We start from the raw sequence: 16,669 nt of genomic DNA, 5'->3' as shown, positions 1-16,669 counted from the left end.
CAATGCAGACATGCGTAAGAGAGGCTTTCTTTTTTCTTCAACCAAACGTCTCCATCTTGTCGCTGACTGCAAAAGTTGTTCGCTCTGCCAGTCATAAGTCACCATGCCGGAGTTCGCTCAGTATCTGAGCAAAGAGCAAGAAGATGAGCTGCGCCGTATCGCCAACGCCATAGTGGCCCCTGGAAAGGGGATCCTAGCCGCCGATGAGTCGGTGGGCTCCATGGGCAAGCGGCTGGAGGGGATCGGCGTGGAGAACACGGAGGAGAACCGGAGACTGTACCGCGAGCTACTCTTCACCTCAAGCAGCAATCTGGCGGAAAACATCTCTGGCGTCATCATGTTTCACGAGACCTTGTTTCAGAAGGACAGCAACGGCAAGCTCTTCGTGGAGATTCTGAAAGAGAAGGGCATTATTCCAGGCATCAAAGTCAGTCGTTTTTCACACACGCTTAGCTATCTTTATCCTGCTTTTTACATTTAGTCAAGTTTTGACTAAATGTTTTAACATAGAGGGGGAATCGAGACGAGGGTCGTGGTGTATCATCGTATGTGTGTCTGTGTGTCTGTGTGTGTGTGTGTGTGTGTGTGTGTGTGTGTGTGTGTGTGTGTGTGTGTGCGTGTGTGTGTGTGTGTAGGACGATTCAGAGTAAACTACTGGACCGATCTTTATGAAATTTGACATGAGAGTTCCTGGGTATGAGTATCCCCGGACGTTTTTTTCATTTTTTCGATAAATATCTTTGATGACGTCATATCCGGCTTTTTGTAAAAGTTGAGGCGGCACTGTCACACCCTCATTTTTCAATCAAATTGATTGAAATTTTGGCCAAGCAATCTTCGACGAAGGCCGGACTTCGGTATTGCATTTCAGCTTGGTGGCTTAAAAATTAATTAATGACTTTGGTCATTAAAAATCTGAAAATTGTAAAAAAAAACTTTTTTATAAAACGATCCAAATTTACGTTCATCTTATTCTTCATCATTTTCTGATTCAAAAAGCATATAAATATGTTATATTTGGATTAAAAACAAGCTCTGAAAATTAAAAATATAAAAATTATGATCAAAATTAAATTTTCCAAATCAATTTAAAAACACTTTCATCTTATTCCTTGTCGGTTCCTGATTCCAAAAACATATAGATATGATATGTTTGGATTAAAAACACGCTCAGAAAGTTAAAACGAAGAGAGGTACAGAAAAGCGTGCTATCCTTCTCAGCGCAACTACTACCCCGCTCTTCTTGTCAATTTCACTGCCTTTGCCATGAGCGGTGGACTGACGATGCTACGAGTATACGGTCTTGCTGAAAAATTGCATTGCGTTCAGTTTCATTCTGTGAGTTCGACAGCTTGACTAAATGTTGTATTTTCGCCTTACGCGACTTGTTATCCTTCTTTTCTTCAGGACGGACGGTCTTTCTCTATATTGTGCTATAAAAGCTGCCGTTTTGAATGTTAACGGGGCCATCATCACACCTTCCTTTCCATCCCTCCCCGAAAGATTCACTTCAAGTTCAATGATGGATAATATTCATTTGCTTTTTTCTGCCGTGTCTCTATGTCAAAATATCTGATCCATATTCTGACTAGATCTGACAATGGCTGCTAGATCCAATAGTAGTGTGGTTGCAAGCAATGAGTGTATAATCGTCCCACAGGTGCTGAAAGGTCGAGCGTGAATAACCATGGTAAATGGGCAACGCTGAAGTTAACTTTGACTTGCTCCTTACAGGTGGACAAGGGCGTGGTGCCGCTGGCGGGCAGTCACAACGAGTGCACGACACAGGGGCTGGACGGACTGTCGGAGCGGTGCGCCGAGTACAAGAAGGCCGGGGCGGACTTCGCCAAGTGGCGCTGTGTGCTGAAGATCACGCGCAACACGCCGTCCTACCAGGCCATGGTGGAGAACGCCAACGTGCTGGCCCGCTACGCCAGCATCTGTCAGCAGAACGGCCTGGTGCCCATCGTGGAGCCCGAGGTCCTGCCTGATGGAGAGCATGACCTGGAGGTCAGTGTGTGTGTGTGTGTGTGTGTGTGTGTGTGTGTGTGTGTGTGTGTGTGTGTGTCAGATGGGGAGTGGGATGGGTTGGCGGGGATGTTTGGAGTGGTGGAGGGGTTGGGCGGGGTCGATTGTCACGAGGGTAATGGGTGTCACAAGGTTTTTGGTGGGTGGCCATTGTTCCGGACATCAGAATCTATAAGCAGAACGGCTTGGTGGCAATTACCTGATATCCAGTCTGGTAGTGAACATTACCTTCAAGTCGGTATGTGTGTGTGCGACGGTTTCTGGAGGGTTGAGATCATAGATGATGCTAGAAGTTATCAGAACAGAACTTGGAGCCAGAGATCGTGCTTTACGCGGATGTAATGTGTGTTTTTGGATGTAATGTGTATTTTTGTTGAGAGTGGGTCGACTTTGTGTCGGGGATTACTGGTGAGCGGTGGTTTCTCGGCCCACCAGTATCTGTCAGCAGAACGAAAACTGCCCTGTGTGGATCACTTAATTGGTCTTACTTGACGGCGACCACGACTTTGCGGGAAGACTGTGAGCGGCGTGTAGATCTGGGCAAGAGAGTGGGGTTCAGGAGGTCAGTGGTTGTGGTCAGTACTTGGCGGATCAGTGTCTGTCAGCAGCACGGCCTTGTGCCAATCGTACACTTGCGGGTCAGTTCGGACGCAGTTAGGTCACTTTTATAAGGGCGAGAGAGTGAAATAGACAGAACAAAAGAGAGTATTCAACAGACCGACACCGTCCTGTCATCCAGAGAGTCTAACCCCACATCCACACCTCTATCTCCAACCCTCATCGCTCACATATATTGTCTCCCTTTGCCAATAAACAGTGCATGCATGTGTCTCCATTTGCGGCGTGTGGCAGGTGGCCTTGCGAGTGACGGAGCAGGTGCTGGCCTTCCAGTACAAGGCGCTGGCTGACCACCACATCTTCCTGGAGGGCACGCTGCTCAAACCCAACATGGTCACTGCTGGTCAGGCCTGCAGCAAGAAGTAAGCATGGCCAGTCACGTGTGTGGGGGATGTAATAGTCATCAGTCTGTTCATGTGCTTTAGGCCAAAAAAAAAATTGTCTGTTTCTGGTCACCCGACCGACCCTAAATTTCGGCACCGACCCAAAACTTTTTGTTTCCAATCTCAAAATTTTTATTTATTTTTTGGTGGTAAAGGACAGGGTGAGAAAATGAACAACAAAAACGTGTGAAAACGAAAGTCCGCTGACGATTTGTAAATGTGTTGAGTGTCTTGTCTCTATGTATAGTGAATCCAGTCTCTTTGCGCGATTTTTAAAGTTAGTTTTATTGGTCTACATTTGGGGTAAAAAAAAAAATAAAAATAAAAAAAATAAAAAAAAATCCCGACCTACCGACCCTATTTTTTTTAGCCATGTTACCAGAAACAGACAATTTTTTTTTTTGGCCTTAGTTGTATGTTGAAATCGTTAATAGTGCGAAGATGAGTAAACAGTGCTTAGAAGCGGCATGCAGACACGTTCAAGTGTGGGTTACACTGATAGACAGACAGACAGACATGCAGAGAAATATATTATATACAGACACAGGTGCGCACGTAGACACAGACAGACAACGCGCACTCTAGCACACATATACCACCACCACCACAACCCAACCCATCACCCCCTACACACACACACACACACACACACACACACACACACACACACACATACATACGCACGTACGCACACTCACACACTCACACACACACACACACATACACACACACACACACACACACACACACACACACACACACACACACACACACAGTGAGACCGCTACAACCCTCGCCCTTGATCACATCTAAAAAATGTTATCATCATTGAACAACAAGCGGCAGAGTAACTTCATCTCGGTCACATGTAACAGTTGAGGTTGTCCCTCCAGGTACTCGCACGAGCAGATCGCCAAGGCCACAGTGACCGCCCTGTCCCGCACCGTGCCCCCTGCTGTGCCCGGCATCACCTTCCTGTCCGGCGGGCAGTCCGAGGAGGACGCCACGGTCAACCTGGACGCCATCAACAAGTACAAAGGTAGGCTGGGTCAGCGTCACCACCAAAGGGAGAGGGGGGGGGAGAGGGAGGTGGAGGGGGGGGGGAGGCGGGGTTCGATTGCATTTTCCAATACGCCGTTTCTAATTACACCGTCTTGAACAAGAACAAGTTCAAAACATGTTAGTTAGTTAGTTAGCTGTTGCTTTTCGGGTCCAGCGGACCATAAAAGGCCAAATCGGGACCCCTTCAAAACATGTGATAACGCGTCTGATAACAACAAAATGCAATAAAGTATTACGGCGAAGCAGTTCATTGAAAGTATAGCCGTTATGGTGATTTGGAAAGCAGTGAATCAGTATCTCAACGACCACCATCATCGTCCCCTACTCCTCACCCTCGATCTGTTTGCCTTCATCCACCTCCTCCTTTTCCTCCTCCTTCTCCTTTTACTCAAGCATTATCTTCATAACCATTCCCCCTCCTCATCCTGCTCGTTGTTTGGTGCAGGCAAGAACCCGTGGTCCGTGACCTTCTCGTACGGGCGAGCACTGCAAGCCTCCGTGCTGGCGGCGTGGAAGGGCAAGCCGGAGAACGTGGTGGTGGCGCAGAGCGAGCTGTTGAAGCGAGCCAAGGCTAACGGGGAGGCCTCGATGGGCCAGTACGCCGGAGGGGTGGCCGGCACCGTTGGAGGGGAGTCGCTCTTCCAGGCCGGACACGCCTATTAAGCATCAGTGCCAGACACGCTTATCGAGCACGTTTTGGGTGGACTTGTTGGATATCACCGCTGCACATACCTTTTGAACACGTACTGTCTCCACGGCCAGATATTTTTACTAGATATTATTTCTCATCATGCTTGTTGGCCGTGACCGTTTCACACACTAACTGAACTTAGCCACACCCGGGGATTGAACATAGCCTCTGCCTATTGAACATGACTGCCTGGCTGGGCATGCTTATTTGACACACGTGTTTCCATTGCTGGGCATGTCTAATAAACATAACTGTTCTTCTGGCTTCGATGTTTTAAAGGAGTACAACTACAACTGTATTTGATTTGTGCATTCCATTATCACTAAGTACCACAACTTCTCAAATATTATCCAAGCAACGAAAAAGTCAAATGTTTGAATAAACTCACCTATTAAAGACATCCGACACCGATTAAACAACCGTTAAAAATCGCCAATATTTTGCCTGATGTATGTTTAAAGTCTGACAAAACAAATGTGTTAAAATCAGAGAAATCGATCGTTGCGTTTTTAAAGGCATATGTACGCGCTCCCGTGTTTACAAAGTGTAGTTTGCCCATAATCGATGTCAAACGCACCATAAGACCATATAATGACGATATGTCACCATGCGCGGACCATAATACATGCATTACAGCTTGTTCTAGCCTCTGAAAAAGTGAGGATGTCAACAAAGCCGCGGTGTTAGCTCCCTTGCATCAACGTTACATGTGTTGCCAAATCTATAAATAGGACGATCCAGATCAAAATGAAAATTAACATATCTCAACATTGAAGGGGTCCTAGACCACAATATTTTGCAGGGAACTTAATTTAGCATGTCTCCAGCTGTTGGTAAAGCAATTAGCGTGTATAGTCATCGAGTACATATGCCTTTAAGATACAGCCTCATGAATATGTAGACATTTCACGTTATTATTATTATCATTGTTGTTGTTACATTTAGTCAAGTTTTGACTAAATGTTTTAACATAGAGGGGGAATCGAGACGAGGGTCATGGTGTATGTGTGTGTGTGTGTGTGTGTGTGTGTGTGTGTGTGTGTGTGTGTGTGTGTGTGTGTGTGTGTGTCTGTCTGTCTGTCTGTCTGTCTGTGCGTTTGTGTGTGTAGATTCAGACCAAACTACTTGACCGATCTTTATGAAATTTTACATGAGAGTTCCTGGGAATGATATCCCCGGACATTTTTAATTTTTTCGATAAATACTTTTGATGACGTCATATCCGGCTTTATGTAAAAGTTGAGGCGGCACTGTCACAACCTCATTTTTCAATCAAATTGATTGAAATTTTTGTAAAGCAATCTTCGACGAAGGCCGGACTTCGGTATTGCATTTCAGCTTGGTGGCTTAAAAATTAATTAATGACTTTAGTCATTAAAAATCTGAAAATTGTAATTATAATGTTTTTTTTATAAAACGATCCAAATTTACGTTCATCTTATTCTTCATCATTTTCTGATTCCAAAAACATGAATATGTTATATTTGGATTAAAAACAAGCTCTGAAAATTAACAATATAAAAATTATGATCAAAATTAAATTTCTGAAATCGATTTAAAAACAATTTCATCTTATTCCTTGTCGGTTCCTGATTCCAAAAACATATAGATATGATATGTTTGGATTATCACGCTCAGAAAGTTAAAACGAAGAGAGGTACAGAAAAGCGTGTTATGCAGCACAGCGAAACCACTACCGCGCTGAACAGGCTCGTCAGTTTCACTCCGTTTTGCACAAGCGGCGGACTACGGTCATTGTGAAAAAATGCAGTGCGTTCAGTTTCATTCTGTGAGTTCCACAGCTTGATTAAATGTAGTAATTTCGCCTTACGCGACTTGTTTTTGTTGTTGTACTTGTACTTGTACTTGTACTTGTTGTTGTTGTTGTTGTTGTTGTTGTTGTTGTTGTTGTTGTTGTTGTTGCCTGTGTAATTGTAATGTGCTTGTATTATTTTTTTTTATACATGAGAAATGATTGCGTGTTGTTTTTATGTTGTTTCCATTTATATGTTTTATATCTATAAAAACGCTATAAAAGTGAAAGAAACGGGCGCATGAGATCTCCCCATAGCCCGTGAATGCATTACCCAAACTACAAACAGCTGTGTCAGATGTATTATGGACTAGTCAAACGCTAGTGACAAATGACGAAAACAATGTAGGGGAAGGGCTCCTAATATGGACCACTTTTTACATTTAGTCAAGTTTTGACTAAATGTTTTAACATAGAGGGGGAATCGAGACGAGGGTCGTGGTGTATGTGTGTCTGTGTGTGCGTGTGTGTGTGTGTGTCTGTGCGTGCGTGTGTGTGTGTGTAGAGCGATTCAGACTAAACTACTAGACCGATCTTTATGAAATTTTACATGAGAGTTCCTGGGTATGAAATCCCCAGACGTTTATTTCATTTTTTCGATAAATGTCTTTTATGACGTCATATCCGGCTTTTTGTAAAAGTTGAGGCGGCACTGTCACACCTTAATTTTTCAATCAAATTGATTGAAATTTTGGCCAAGCAATTTTCGACGAAGGCCGGACTTCGGTATTGCATTTCAGCATGGAGGCTTAAAAATTAATTAATGACTTTGGTCATTAACAATCTGAAAATTGTAATTAAAATTATTTTTTTATAAAACGATCCAAAATTACTTTTATTTTTATTCTTCATCATGTTCTGATTCCAAAAACATATAAATATGCTATATTCGGATTAAAAACAAGCTCTGAAAATTAAAAATATAAAAATTATGATTAAAATTAAATTTCCGAAATCGTTTTAAAAACAATTTCATCTTATTTCTTGTCGGTTTCTGATTCCAAAAACATATAGATATGATATGTTTCGATTAAAAACACGCTCAGAAAGTTAAAACGAAGAGAGTTAGGCTTACAGTAAAGCGTGCTATGCAGCACAGCGCAACCGCTACCGCCCTGAACAGGCTCGTCACTTTCACTGCCTTTTGCACTAGCGGCGGACTACGGTCATCGTGAAAAAATGCATTGCGTTCAGTTTCATTCTGTGAGTTCCACAGCTTGACTAAATGTAGTAATTTCGCCTTACGCGACTTGTTGTTTCATGCTGATAACTAGCTTGTTTTCTTGCGAAGAAGTATCATTTTGTGTTTGGTAGTCCTTCTCTCTTAGGTTAACCGTTAGACCTAATTAGAGTGAAATAGCTTTGATAGACATTCAGCAAAAATTAAATACAGAAAAAAATCACAAATGGTCCATATTAGGAATAGGAGCCTGGGCGCCTATTATGGACCAGTGAAGCGGCCTTCACGAATCACTGTAAAAAGCCCCCTATATTTCAAAATAACATGATACAACTTAGTGTACAAGTCAGCCTAATTAAAATATGCTCTAGATTTATCTGTTTCGGGATGATGAGAGCATTATTTGAAGCACACCAGGAAACTAAAGAAGCTTATCAAAAACAGAGTGAAAATAAGTGAAATTATCAACTTCCACGAAAAGAAGACTTTTTGTTGCATTTTTTTTAAATCTCGAGGGCTAGTTATAGGTTATTTCCAGCAAGCTTCTTAATGAATTAATGAAAATAGCCTTTAGCTTTTATTTTCTTCGATTTGTTGAAGGTTGTCCATATTAGGGGACTCGCACATACTTTGAGATTTTGCTATTAATGTTTGTTTGCAGTAGAAACTCGGGGTCAACACTCCTAAAATGTAACAAATACGGACTTAGCTGTCATATATAGCAATTTTTGTGTGATAAAAGCTTTGGCTGTGGACAGAAACGAGTCCGTTTTAGGCGTCAAATTTAGAGTGAACGCTGCCAAAAGTGAAAAAAAAGAGAAAAAGCCTAACGGTTTTGAGATTTATGTTTTTGCAACTGTTTTGACATGTGCAAGTTATCCAGAGAGGGTGAATACAGCGAATAAAACTGTTTAGAGCGCTCTAGCGCCGTTAGTTTGTCAGAACAGAAGGTGGTCCATATTAGGAGCCGGTCCATATTAGGAGCCCTTCCCCTACCTGTAGGACTTTGTCGAATGTGAAATGCAATGAATCACGTGAAAGAAGCTGGATGGGGTTTCGCACCCATTGATTATAAGCAGAAACGCGTAAGTGTGTGTGTGTGTGTGTGTGTGTGTGTGTGTGTGTGTGTGTGTGTGTGTGTGTGTGTTTTGGGATAAATTGTTAGTTTGTCTTTTGAGCACTAACGCGTATTTATGTGTGAAGTGTTTTTACCGTGTGCTTTTCTGACATTGCTATTGTATAATAGCCAGCAAAAGTGACGGTCATTATGGTAAATTGAGATCAGTTGCATAATTTTCATAAATGCATGTCCACTTTTATCAATCGATCGAGCAGTTGTAATGATAAGATACTCAAGATAGAAAAAACACAGACTGAATCAACCGCAATGCATATACAATAAACAAAACAAATCTAGCCAGGCAATACTGATGCTACCCCAATATTGCACTGTTGCAGGGGAAGAAGAACATGCAATTATCTATATGTTGTGTGGTAGGTAAAAGCAGTTAAAGGACCCCAACAGGCTTTTTTAAGGTCAGATAAAGCAGTTTATATCAACATGCCTTTAAAAAAACACGCACGTGCATCACACATAGTCACACACACACACACACACACACACACGCGTGCGCGCGCGCACGCATTCACGCACTAACACACACGCACGCACAAATACACATGCACGCATTGACGCACGTACGCACGCATACACAAACACACACGCCCACACACATATACACACACACACACACACACACATATTTGCACACACACACACACACACACACACACACACACACGCTCACACGTTTCTGATAATTATCGTTGGGTGGAAAACACAGTCCATTTATATCCGTTTTAAATTTGCATAATAAGTCGTACATAAGGAGTACACAAAGAGGTTATTTCATGTGAGAAGAAAAACAACAAACGAGATTGCGAATGATGCACCATATCCATCGCTAAATACATCAACGATAAAATCTCTCTCTCTCTCTCTCTCTCTCTCTCTCTCTCTCTCTCTCTCTCTCTCTCTCTCTCTCTCTCTCTTTCTCTTCAAAACAATTTTAACGGGTGAGGGAACGTCTTTGGAAGAGATGTAAGCCATATATAATAAGCCAAGAAGAAGGAAATACATATTATTTCATATACATGTTTACCCGTTTTGGATTTGTGTACGAATAACAAAGAACAGCCTTTTCAATCACAACATAGCAACATCTTGTAGCAGGCGTAATGTCGACTTCATAAAATATTATCTTTTTGTGTTTGCTATATTCGCCCGAACATAGGATAAACTGAACAAACAATCTTCACTGTCGTGTATGTCATCAGCACATAATGTTTGCGAGCAGTTGTTATTACTTTGGACTGTGAAGAACAGTTTCAGAAATTGTAATTGGTTGTCGATGCTACGTCTATAAACTAATGAGAACAACGAAACAAAAACGTTATTCGTTTTAAAACTTTGATATAGAAATTCTGTTGTTGAAAATCATAAAAGATACGCTCATCACATGTAATTATTACACACAAACACACACACACACACACACACACACACACACACACACACACACACACACACACGCGCGCATACTCACACACCCATACACACATACAGACACGCTTCAGACAGACACACACACACACACACACACACACACACACACACACACACACACACACACAGAAACGAACACGCACAAAGAATGAACGATTCTTGGCAAGCATAGTGACCGAGACTTGTAATAGGTGGAACGTCTTGGACCAGAAACATGGACTTTCTTTTAGTGTTCCGTGACGTTATTGTAGGTTTGACGTCATAATGACACAGGAGCAAAAGAAAAAGACGGAGGACACGAGGGGAAGCAAACTCATTTGTTTTAGGGGATCATGAAAACAGGGGGAGGTAAGGCCCGGAAGATAAGAGTTACGAAACGTGTTCGCAATCGTCACTACGCTGTGCATTGATCGGTGTCGGATCCCTTTAACTATATTTTAGTGTGTGTGTGTGTGTGTTCTCTCTCTCTCTCTCTCTCTCTCTCTCTCTCTCTCTCTCTCTCTCTCTCTCTCTCTCTCTCTCTCTCTCTCTCTCTCTGGGCGAGGGCTGGTTGAAAAGAAGCTCGTTTATATTGCTTATGCCACAACCCTCGTAAAATAAAATTTGATTTGATTTGAGCTCTCTCTCTCTCTCTCTCTCTCTCTCTCTCTCTCTCTCTCTCTCTCTCTCTCTCTTTAATTGTTTATCTGTGTGTGTGTGTGTGTGTGTGTGTGTGTGTGTGTGTGTGTGTGTGTAGGTGGTTTTACCGACAAATGGGGACGATTGTCACTGGAGAGCAGTCAAATGGGGACGCTTCCGACAAACGGGGACGTCCCCATTTGTCGGCCCGTGCGACCCCATTTGACTGGATTTGAGCAGATTGAGCGACCCCATTTGACTGCTTCCTAGCATCCCTGTGGACAAACGGACTGGATTTTCACACAGATTCATACACATATTTTAGCTCTGCACTTTGTGGTCTGCTCAACTAAACCATGTGATTTTTATCATGTGACTTCAAATGACTTTACAGTAACTGCTTTCATCAGAATTCAGTTTCTATTCAAATACAAAACATTTATTTGAATTAAAAAAAAAAAAAAGTTATTGCATTTAATATATTTTATTCAGAGTATTTTGAAAGAGTTCTGATTATTTGATCACGGTTTTTTTTTGTATTAAAACAAAAACAAACACAGAAACATATACATTCCTGTAAAAAAAAAAAATGATTACAATTATTTTATTATGAGATTTATTTTAGGTTAATTCGAAGTGTTGTGTCTTTGTCATTTGTTGGTTTGTGCAGTGCAGTTGTTTTGTCAGTTATTCTTCTCTTCATTTGTTCTATCGTCTTTCTTCTTCTTTTTTGTGTGTGTATTTTTGTGTTTTTGTGCCTGAAGAAGACCCTTAGGTCGAAACGTCGCTGTTATTCGTTCCGTGTTCGTCATTTTAACGTGAGTACATTGCTTTTTGGTCTCTTTATTGTTCCCTCTCACGTGCAGTCGCCATTGTTTAATACATGTTTTAAATGTGTTTTGTATAATCCGGAAGCAGGAGTTTAAAACCTATATATATATTAAGGGAAAAGTCTGGGTTGTGGCACTCGATCACTAGGTGGGGCACTGCCCTTCGCTCCCTGTTACCCGAGTCCCAATCCTCGTGGTAAGGCGTCCGCCCCGTGATCGGGAGGTCGTGGGTTCGAACCCCGGCCGGGTCATACCTAAGACTTTAAAATTGGCAATCTAGTGGCTGCTCCGCCTGGCGTCTGGCATTATGGGGTTAGTGCTAGGACTGGTTGGTCAGGTGTCAGAATAATGTGACTGGGTGAGACATGAAGCCTGTGCTGCGACTTCTGTCTTGTGTGTGGCGCACGTTATATGTCAAAAGCAGCACCGCCCTGATATGGCCCTTCGTGGTCGGCTGGGCGTTAAGCAAACAAACAAACAAACCCGAGTGCCAACAACAATAGGATGAGCATCAGAAGTGAAGATAAAGAGGGAATTTTTTTCTCTGCGCGCGCGCCAGCAAGCAGGATGTCTCAGAACTGAAGCGGTAATAGTATGATCTAATTACAGGCGATGGGTTTATGGGTTACGTGATTATATATATGAAGTCTTCTATCGCGCGCGTATCTCCAGACTCGGACTCAAGGCGCAGGGATCTATTTATGCCGTGTGAGATGGAATTTTTTACACAATACATCATGCATTCACATCGACCAGCAGATCGCAGCCATTTCGGCGCATATCCTACTTTACACGGCCTATTATTCCAAGTCACACGGGTATTTTGGTGGACATTGTTTTATCTATGCCTATACAATTTTGCCAGGAAAGACCCTTTTGTCAATCGTGGGATCTTTAACGTGCACACCCCAATGTAGTGTACACGAAGGGACCTCGGTTTTTCGTCTCATCCTAAAGACTAGCACTTGAACCCACCACCTAGGTTAGGAAAGGGGGGAGAAAATTGCTAACGCCCTGACCCAGGGTCGAACTCGCAACCTCTCGCTTCCGAGCGCAAGTGCGTTACCACTCGGCCACCCAGTCCACGTGATGTGGGGGCGGAGCCAAACATTGGTTGATACTTACTGTGTTGACATTAGTTCATTGGCACCGCCCCAACATCATATGACTTACTAATCCATGGGCTATCATTGGTTCATGTTTTTGGCGCTAAACTATCTGACAGGTAAAGAACTATTTTGATGTGACACGTTATTACTTGGTGCAAATACGCGCAGTGTTTAAAACCACTTGGCGGACAGAACTGTGCATTCTCACAATTCGACACTTACTACATCCATAATAACCACACCGTTGATCAATCGCTGAGAAATGGCACAAATGACAGTTGGGGAAAACATTCAGAAGTTGGAATGATCTTACCGAACGGCTGGCAGACTTTTCCAGAAAGAACGATTTGGTGTACGTGGTCAAATACAGTCGTGCTGTTCAACTTGCGAACAAGAATTCAAAACAGCCCTTTCCAGACGAACTGAAGTATGCATACGCAAAACTTGTGTGCAAGTACTCAGGAAAAGGACGACTCACAGGCCGAGGTGCGAAGAGGAGCAATGGGTAAGCGGATTAATATTTAGTTGCTATACTTCTTATGCGTTCTTGTCACAGATAGTAACTCGTATGAATGTTTAATTTTAATATTATTATTATTATTGTTTTTTAGGTTTACAATGTTTCAACATTCATTCCAGTATCGACTGACATTTTAACGAGTGCGGAAAGTCTGTCTGTCTGTCTGTCTGTCTGTCTGTCTGTCTGTCTGTCTGTCTGTCTGTCTGTCTGTCTGTCTGTCTCTCTCTCTCTCTCTCTCTCTCTCTCTCTCTCTCTCTCTCTCTCTGCGCGCACTTCTTCTTCTTCTTCTTCTTTGTCGGACAGATTTTTCACACAAATGACCAGGAAACCAGATTACGTAAGCCGTGTCAGCTGTACCCTTTGTAAAAGTCAGCGTAGCTCGAGAACGGCATTGAAATATTTTCGGTGTTCTTTACCTTGCCCAAGAAGCAGAGCATAAGAGTATACGTCACACACTCGAGTCAAGGACGTCGTAAAATGGCCCTCGGTCAAGTTTTCACCGAGAACCATTTTATGATGTCCTTAACAATTATGTGTTAGTCGGCTTAGAATATGCGCGCAGGTTTCAAAGTTTTGATCCATTCGATTATCTCAACAGACATCCTTTGATTGTAAAGTTGAATGCGGGCACATGATGGTTGAAAATACTTAACTTGAAAGTTTCCCGCTGTGGTAGATTTTTATGGTGGTTGTCACACAGGCAGCGACGGCTTTACTGGTCGGACCCAGTTGTGCGTTACCTCGCTTTTGCCTTTAATGACTGACTGACTGGCTGACTTTGGGGATTAACGTCCTCTGAGGTAACTAGGATCTATTTGGGAACATTTACCGTGATACTGTAAGAGGAGCAAGAAAAGAAAAGAAAAATGATGATGATGATGATGATGATGATGATGATGATGATGATGATGATGATGATGATGATGATGATGATGATAGAAAGAGAGAAAGAAAGAGAATAGTGAGAGAGAGGGGATAGAGAGAAAAAGAGAGAGGGGGAGAGAGAGGGAGAGAGAGAGAGGGGGAGAGAGAGAGAGAGGAGAGAAAAAAAAGAGAGAGAGAGAGAGAGAGAGAGAGAGAGAGAGAGAGAGAGAGAGAGAGAGAGAGAGAGATTTAGAACCGACTCCAGACGGATGGGAAATGCTGTAAAGATACATTTGACGTAAAGCGAGTGACGCAATTTCACTAGATTTTTTCGAACTTTGATCATTTAGATTCCAAGTGAGCGGGTCGGCATTGCACACTCAGAGGATGGGCGGTGCTTTGCTATTCCGTGAAGCACCCACCGACAAAACTATCTTTTCTGTACATGCACTTTTTTTTTTAGATAAAGAGAGTATTATCTCGCAGCATTTGAAGTGTCATTCTTTAGAATAAATCACGCTGGTATTGTTGATTTAAATTTGTACTTTGTCTTGTCAATGTTTTGCTTGATAAACAAAAAGGGTCCCTGCTTGAACGTTATAACATTTAGAGGGTCACCTAGAATCCGTCCTGATTGGTCAAAAAGCCATATGAGGCACTGAACTGGTACTAAAATAAAATAATGTGTGTAAGCTTCTTTTTTAATACAGTAACAGGATAGATTTCTCCCCCGAAAACTACAGACAATTGGCCATTTTGACCTCCATAATGTAACATCTTACAAGTAAGTGTAGTTGAACCTGTCTTTAACGACAGTTTGAAACGAGTTGTTATCGCAATTAAAGAAAGCCGCCGTTGGCTACTCGGGTGGTGTCTTATCGCTTTCAAGAGTATGTCAAGAGGTGTGTATGGGGTGCGCTCAAGCGCAGAAGACAACGTGATTGCATTCGGCTAACTCAGAGCCGTCCCGCCCGCCTGGTACGTTTAGCAGTCGGTATAACGAGATGGTAGTGTATGAATTTTATTTATTGGTGATGTAGAGATAGTACAATGTCATTAAAAAAAAAAATCAAAACAAACATGAGTTTAAAGGTTGTGAAAGACAGGTTGTGAACGTTAGTTTGACCGAAACTGGCAGCCGCAAACACATAATAACAAACAATCAATATTATGATAGATTCTGGATAAATAATGTATTATAATGTGCATCTTGTAGGTGATTGTGCTTTTAATAATTTTCAGATTTGTTTTCCCTGTTAATGCTGATGCCACAGTACTAGTTGTTGGTGATTTTTATAGGGAGAAAATGGTTTTGTTTTAAAATGTTTATTATGTACATTGCTTTGTAATTTTGTTAACACATTAATTTTGTGAAACGCCCAGAACCATGTCAGGATTTGCAATACATAAAAAAACTTTATTATTGTTTTATCTTTTTATATTTAGTCAAGTTTTGACTAATTATATTTAGTCAAGTTTTGACTAAATATTTTAACATCGAGGGGGAATCGAAACGAGGGTCGTGGTGTATGTGCGTGTGTGCGTGCGTGTGTGTGTGTGTGTAGAGCGATTCAGACTAAACTACTGGACCGATCTTTATGAAATTTGACATGAGAGTTCCTGGGTATGAAATCCCCGAACATTTTTTTCATTTTTTTTATAAATGTCTTTGATGACGTCATATCCGGCTTTTCGTGAAAGTTGAGGCGGCACTGTCACGCCCTCATTTTTCAACCAAATTGGTTGAAATTTTGGTCAAGTAATCTTCGACAAAGCCCGGACTTCGGTATTGCATTTCAGCTTGGTGGCTTAAAAATTAATTAATGACTTTGGTCATTAAAAATCGGAAAATTGTAAAAAAAAAATAAAAATTTATAAAACGATCCAAATTTACGTTTATCTTATTCTCCATCATTTGCTGATTCCAAAAACATATAAATATGTTATATTCGGATTAAAAACAAGCTCTGAAAAATAAATATATAAAAATTATTATCAAAATTAAATTGTCCAAATCAATTTAAAAATACTTTCATCTTATTCCATGTCGGTTCCTGATTCCAAAAACATATAGATATGATATGTTTGGATTAAAAACACGCTCAGAAAGTTAAAACAAAGAGAGGTACAGAAAAGCGTGCTATCCTTCTTAGCGCAACTACTACCCCGCTCTTCTTGTCAATTTCACTGCCTTTGCCATGAGCGGTGGACTGACGATGCTACGAGTATACGGTCTTGCTGAAAAATGGCATTGCGTTTAGTTTCATTCTGTGAGTTCGACAGCTACTTGACTAAATATTGTATTTTCGCCTTACGCGACTTGTTTATGATTACTATTACCATTATCAGTATATAAGAGGGACCACGCTTATACCGAAACTGCAATT

The 16,669-nt window shown here is 41.8% G+C and overlaps 1 protein-coding gene across 1 annotated transcript; it reads left to right on the top strand.

Moving 5' to 3' along the window:
- LOC138962488 (fructose-bisphosphate aldolase-like) lies at positions 1-5,213 on the top strand. The gene is made up of 5 exons (XM_070334335.1): positions 1-427; positions 1,735-2,010; positions 2,881-3,008; positions 3,923-4,068; positions 4,537-5,213. Exons 1-5 carry the CDS (start codon positions 104-106, stop codon positions 4,752-4,754), a joined length of 1,092 nt encoding a protein of 363 aa, XP_070190436.1. The 5' UTR covers positions 1-103; the 3' UTR covers positions 4,755-5,213.
- Positions 5,214-16,669: the final 11,456 nt, after the last annotated feature.

Source organism: Littorina saxatilis, linkage group LG3 (assembly GCF_037325665.1).
Source record: "Littorina saxatilis isolate snail1 linkage group LG3, US_GU_Lsax_2.0, whole genome shotgun sequence".
Taxonomy (NCBI): Eukaryota; Metazoa; Mollusca; class Gastropoda; order Littorinimorpha; family Littorinidae; genus Littorina; species Littorina saxatilis.
The sequence above is the reverse complement of the archived record's forward strand: the minus strand, read 5'-3'. Positions and strand labels throughout refer to the sequence as shown.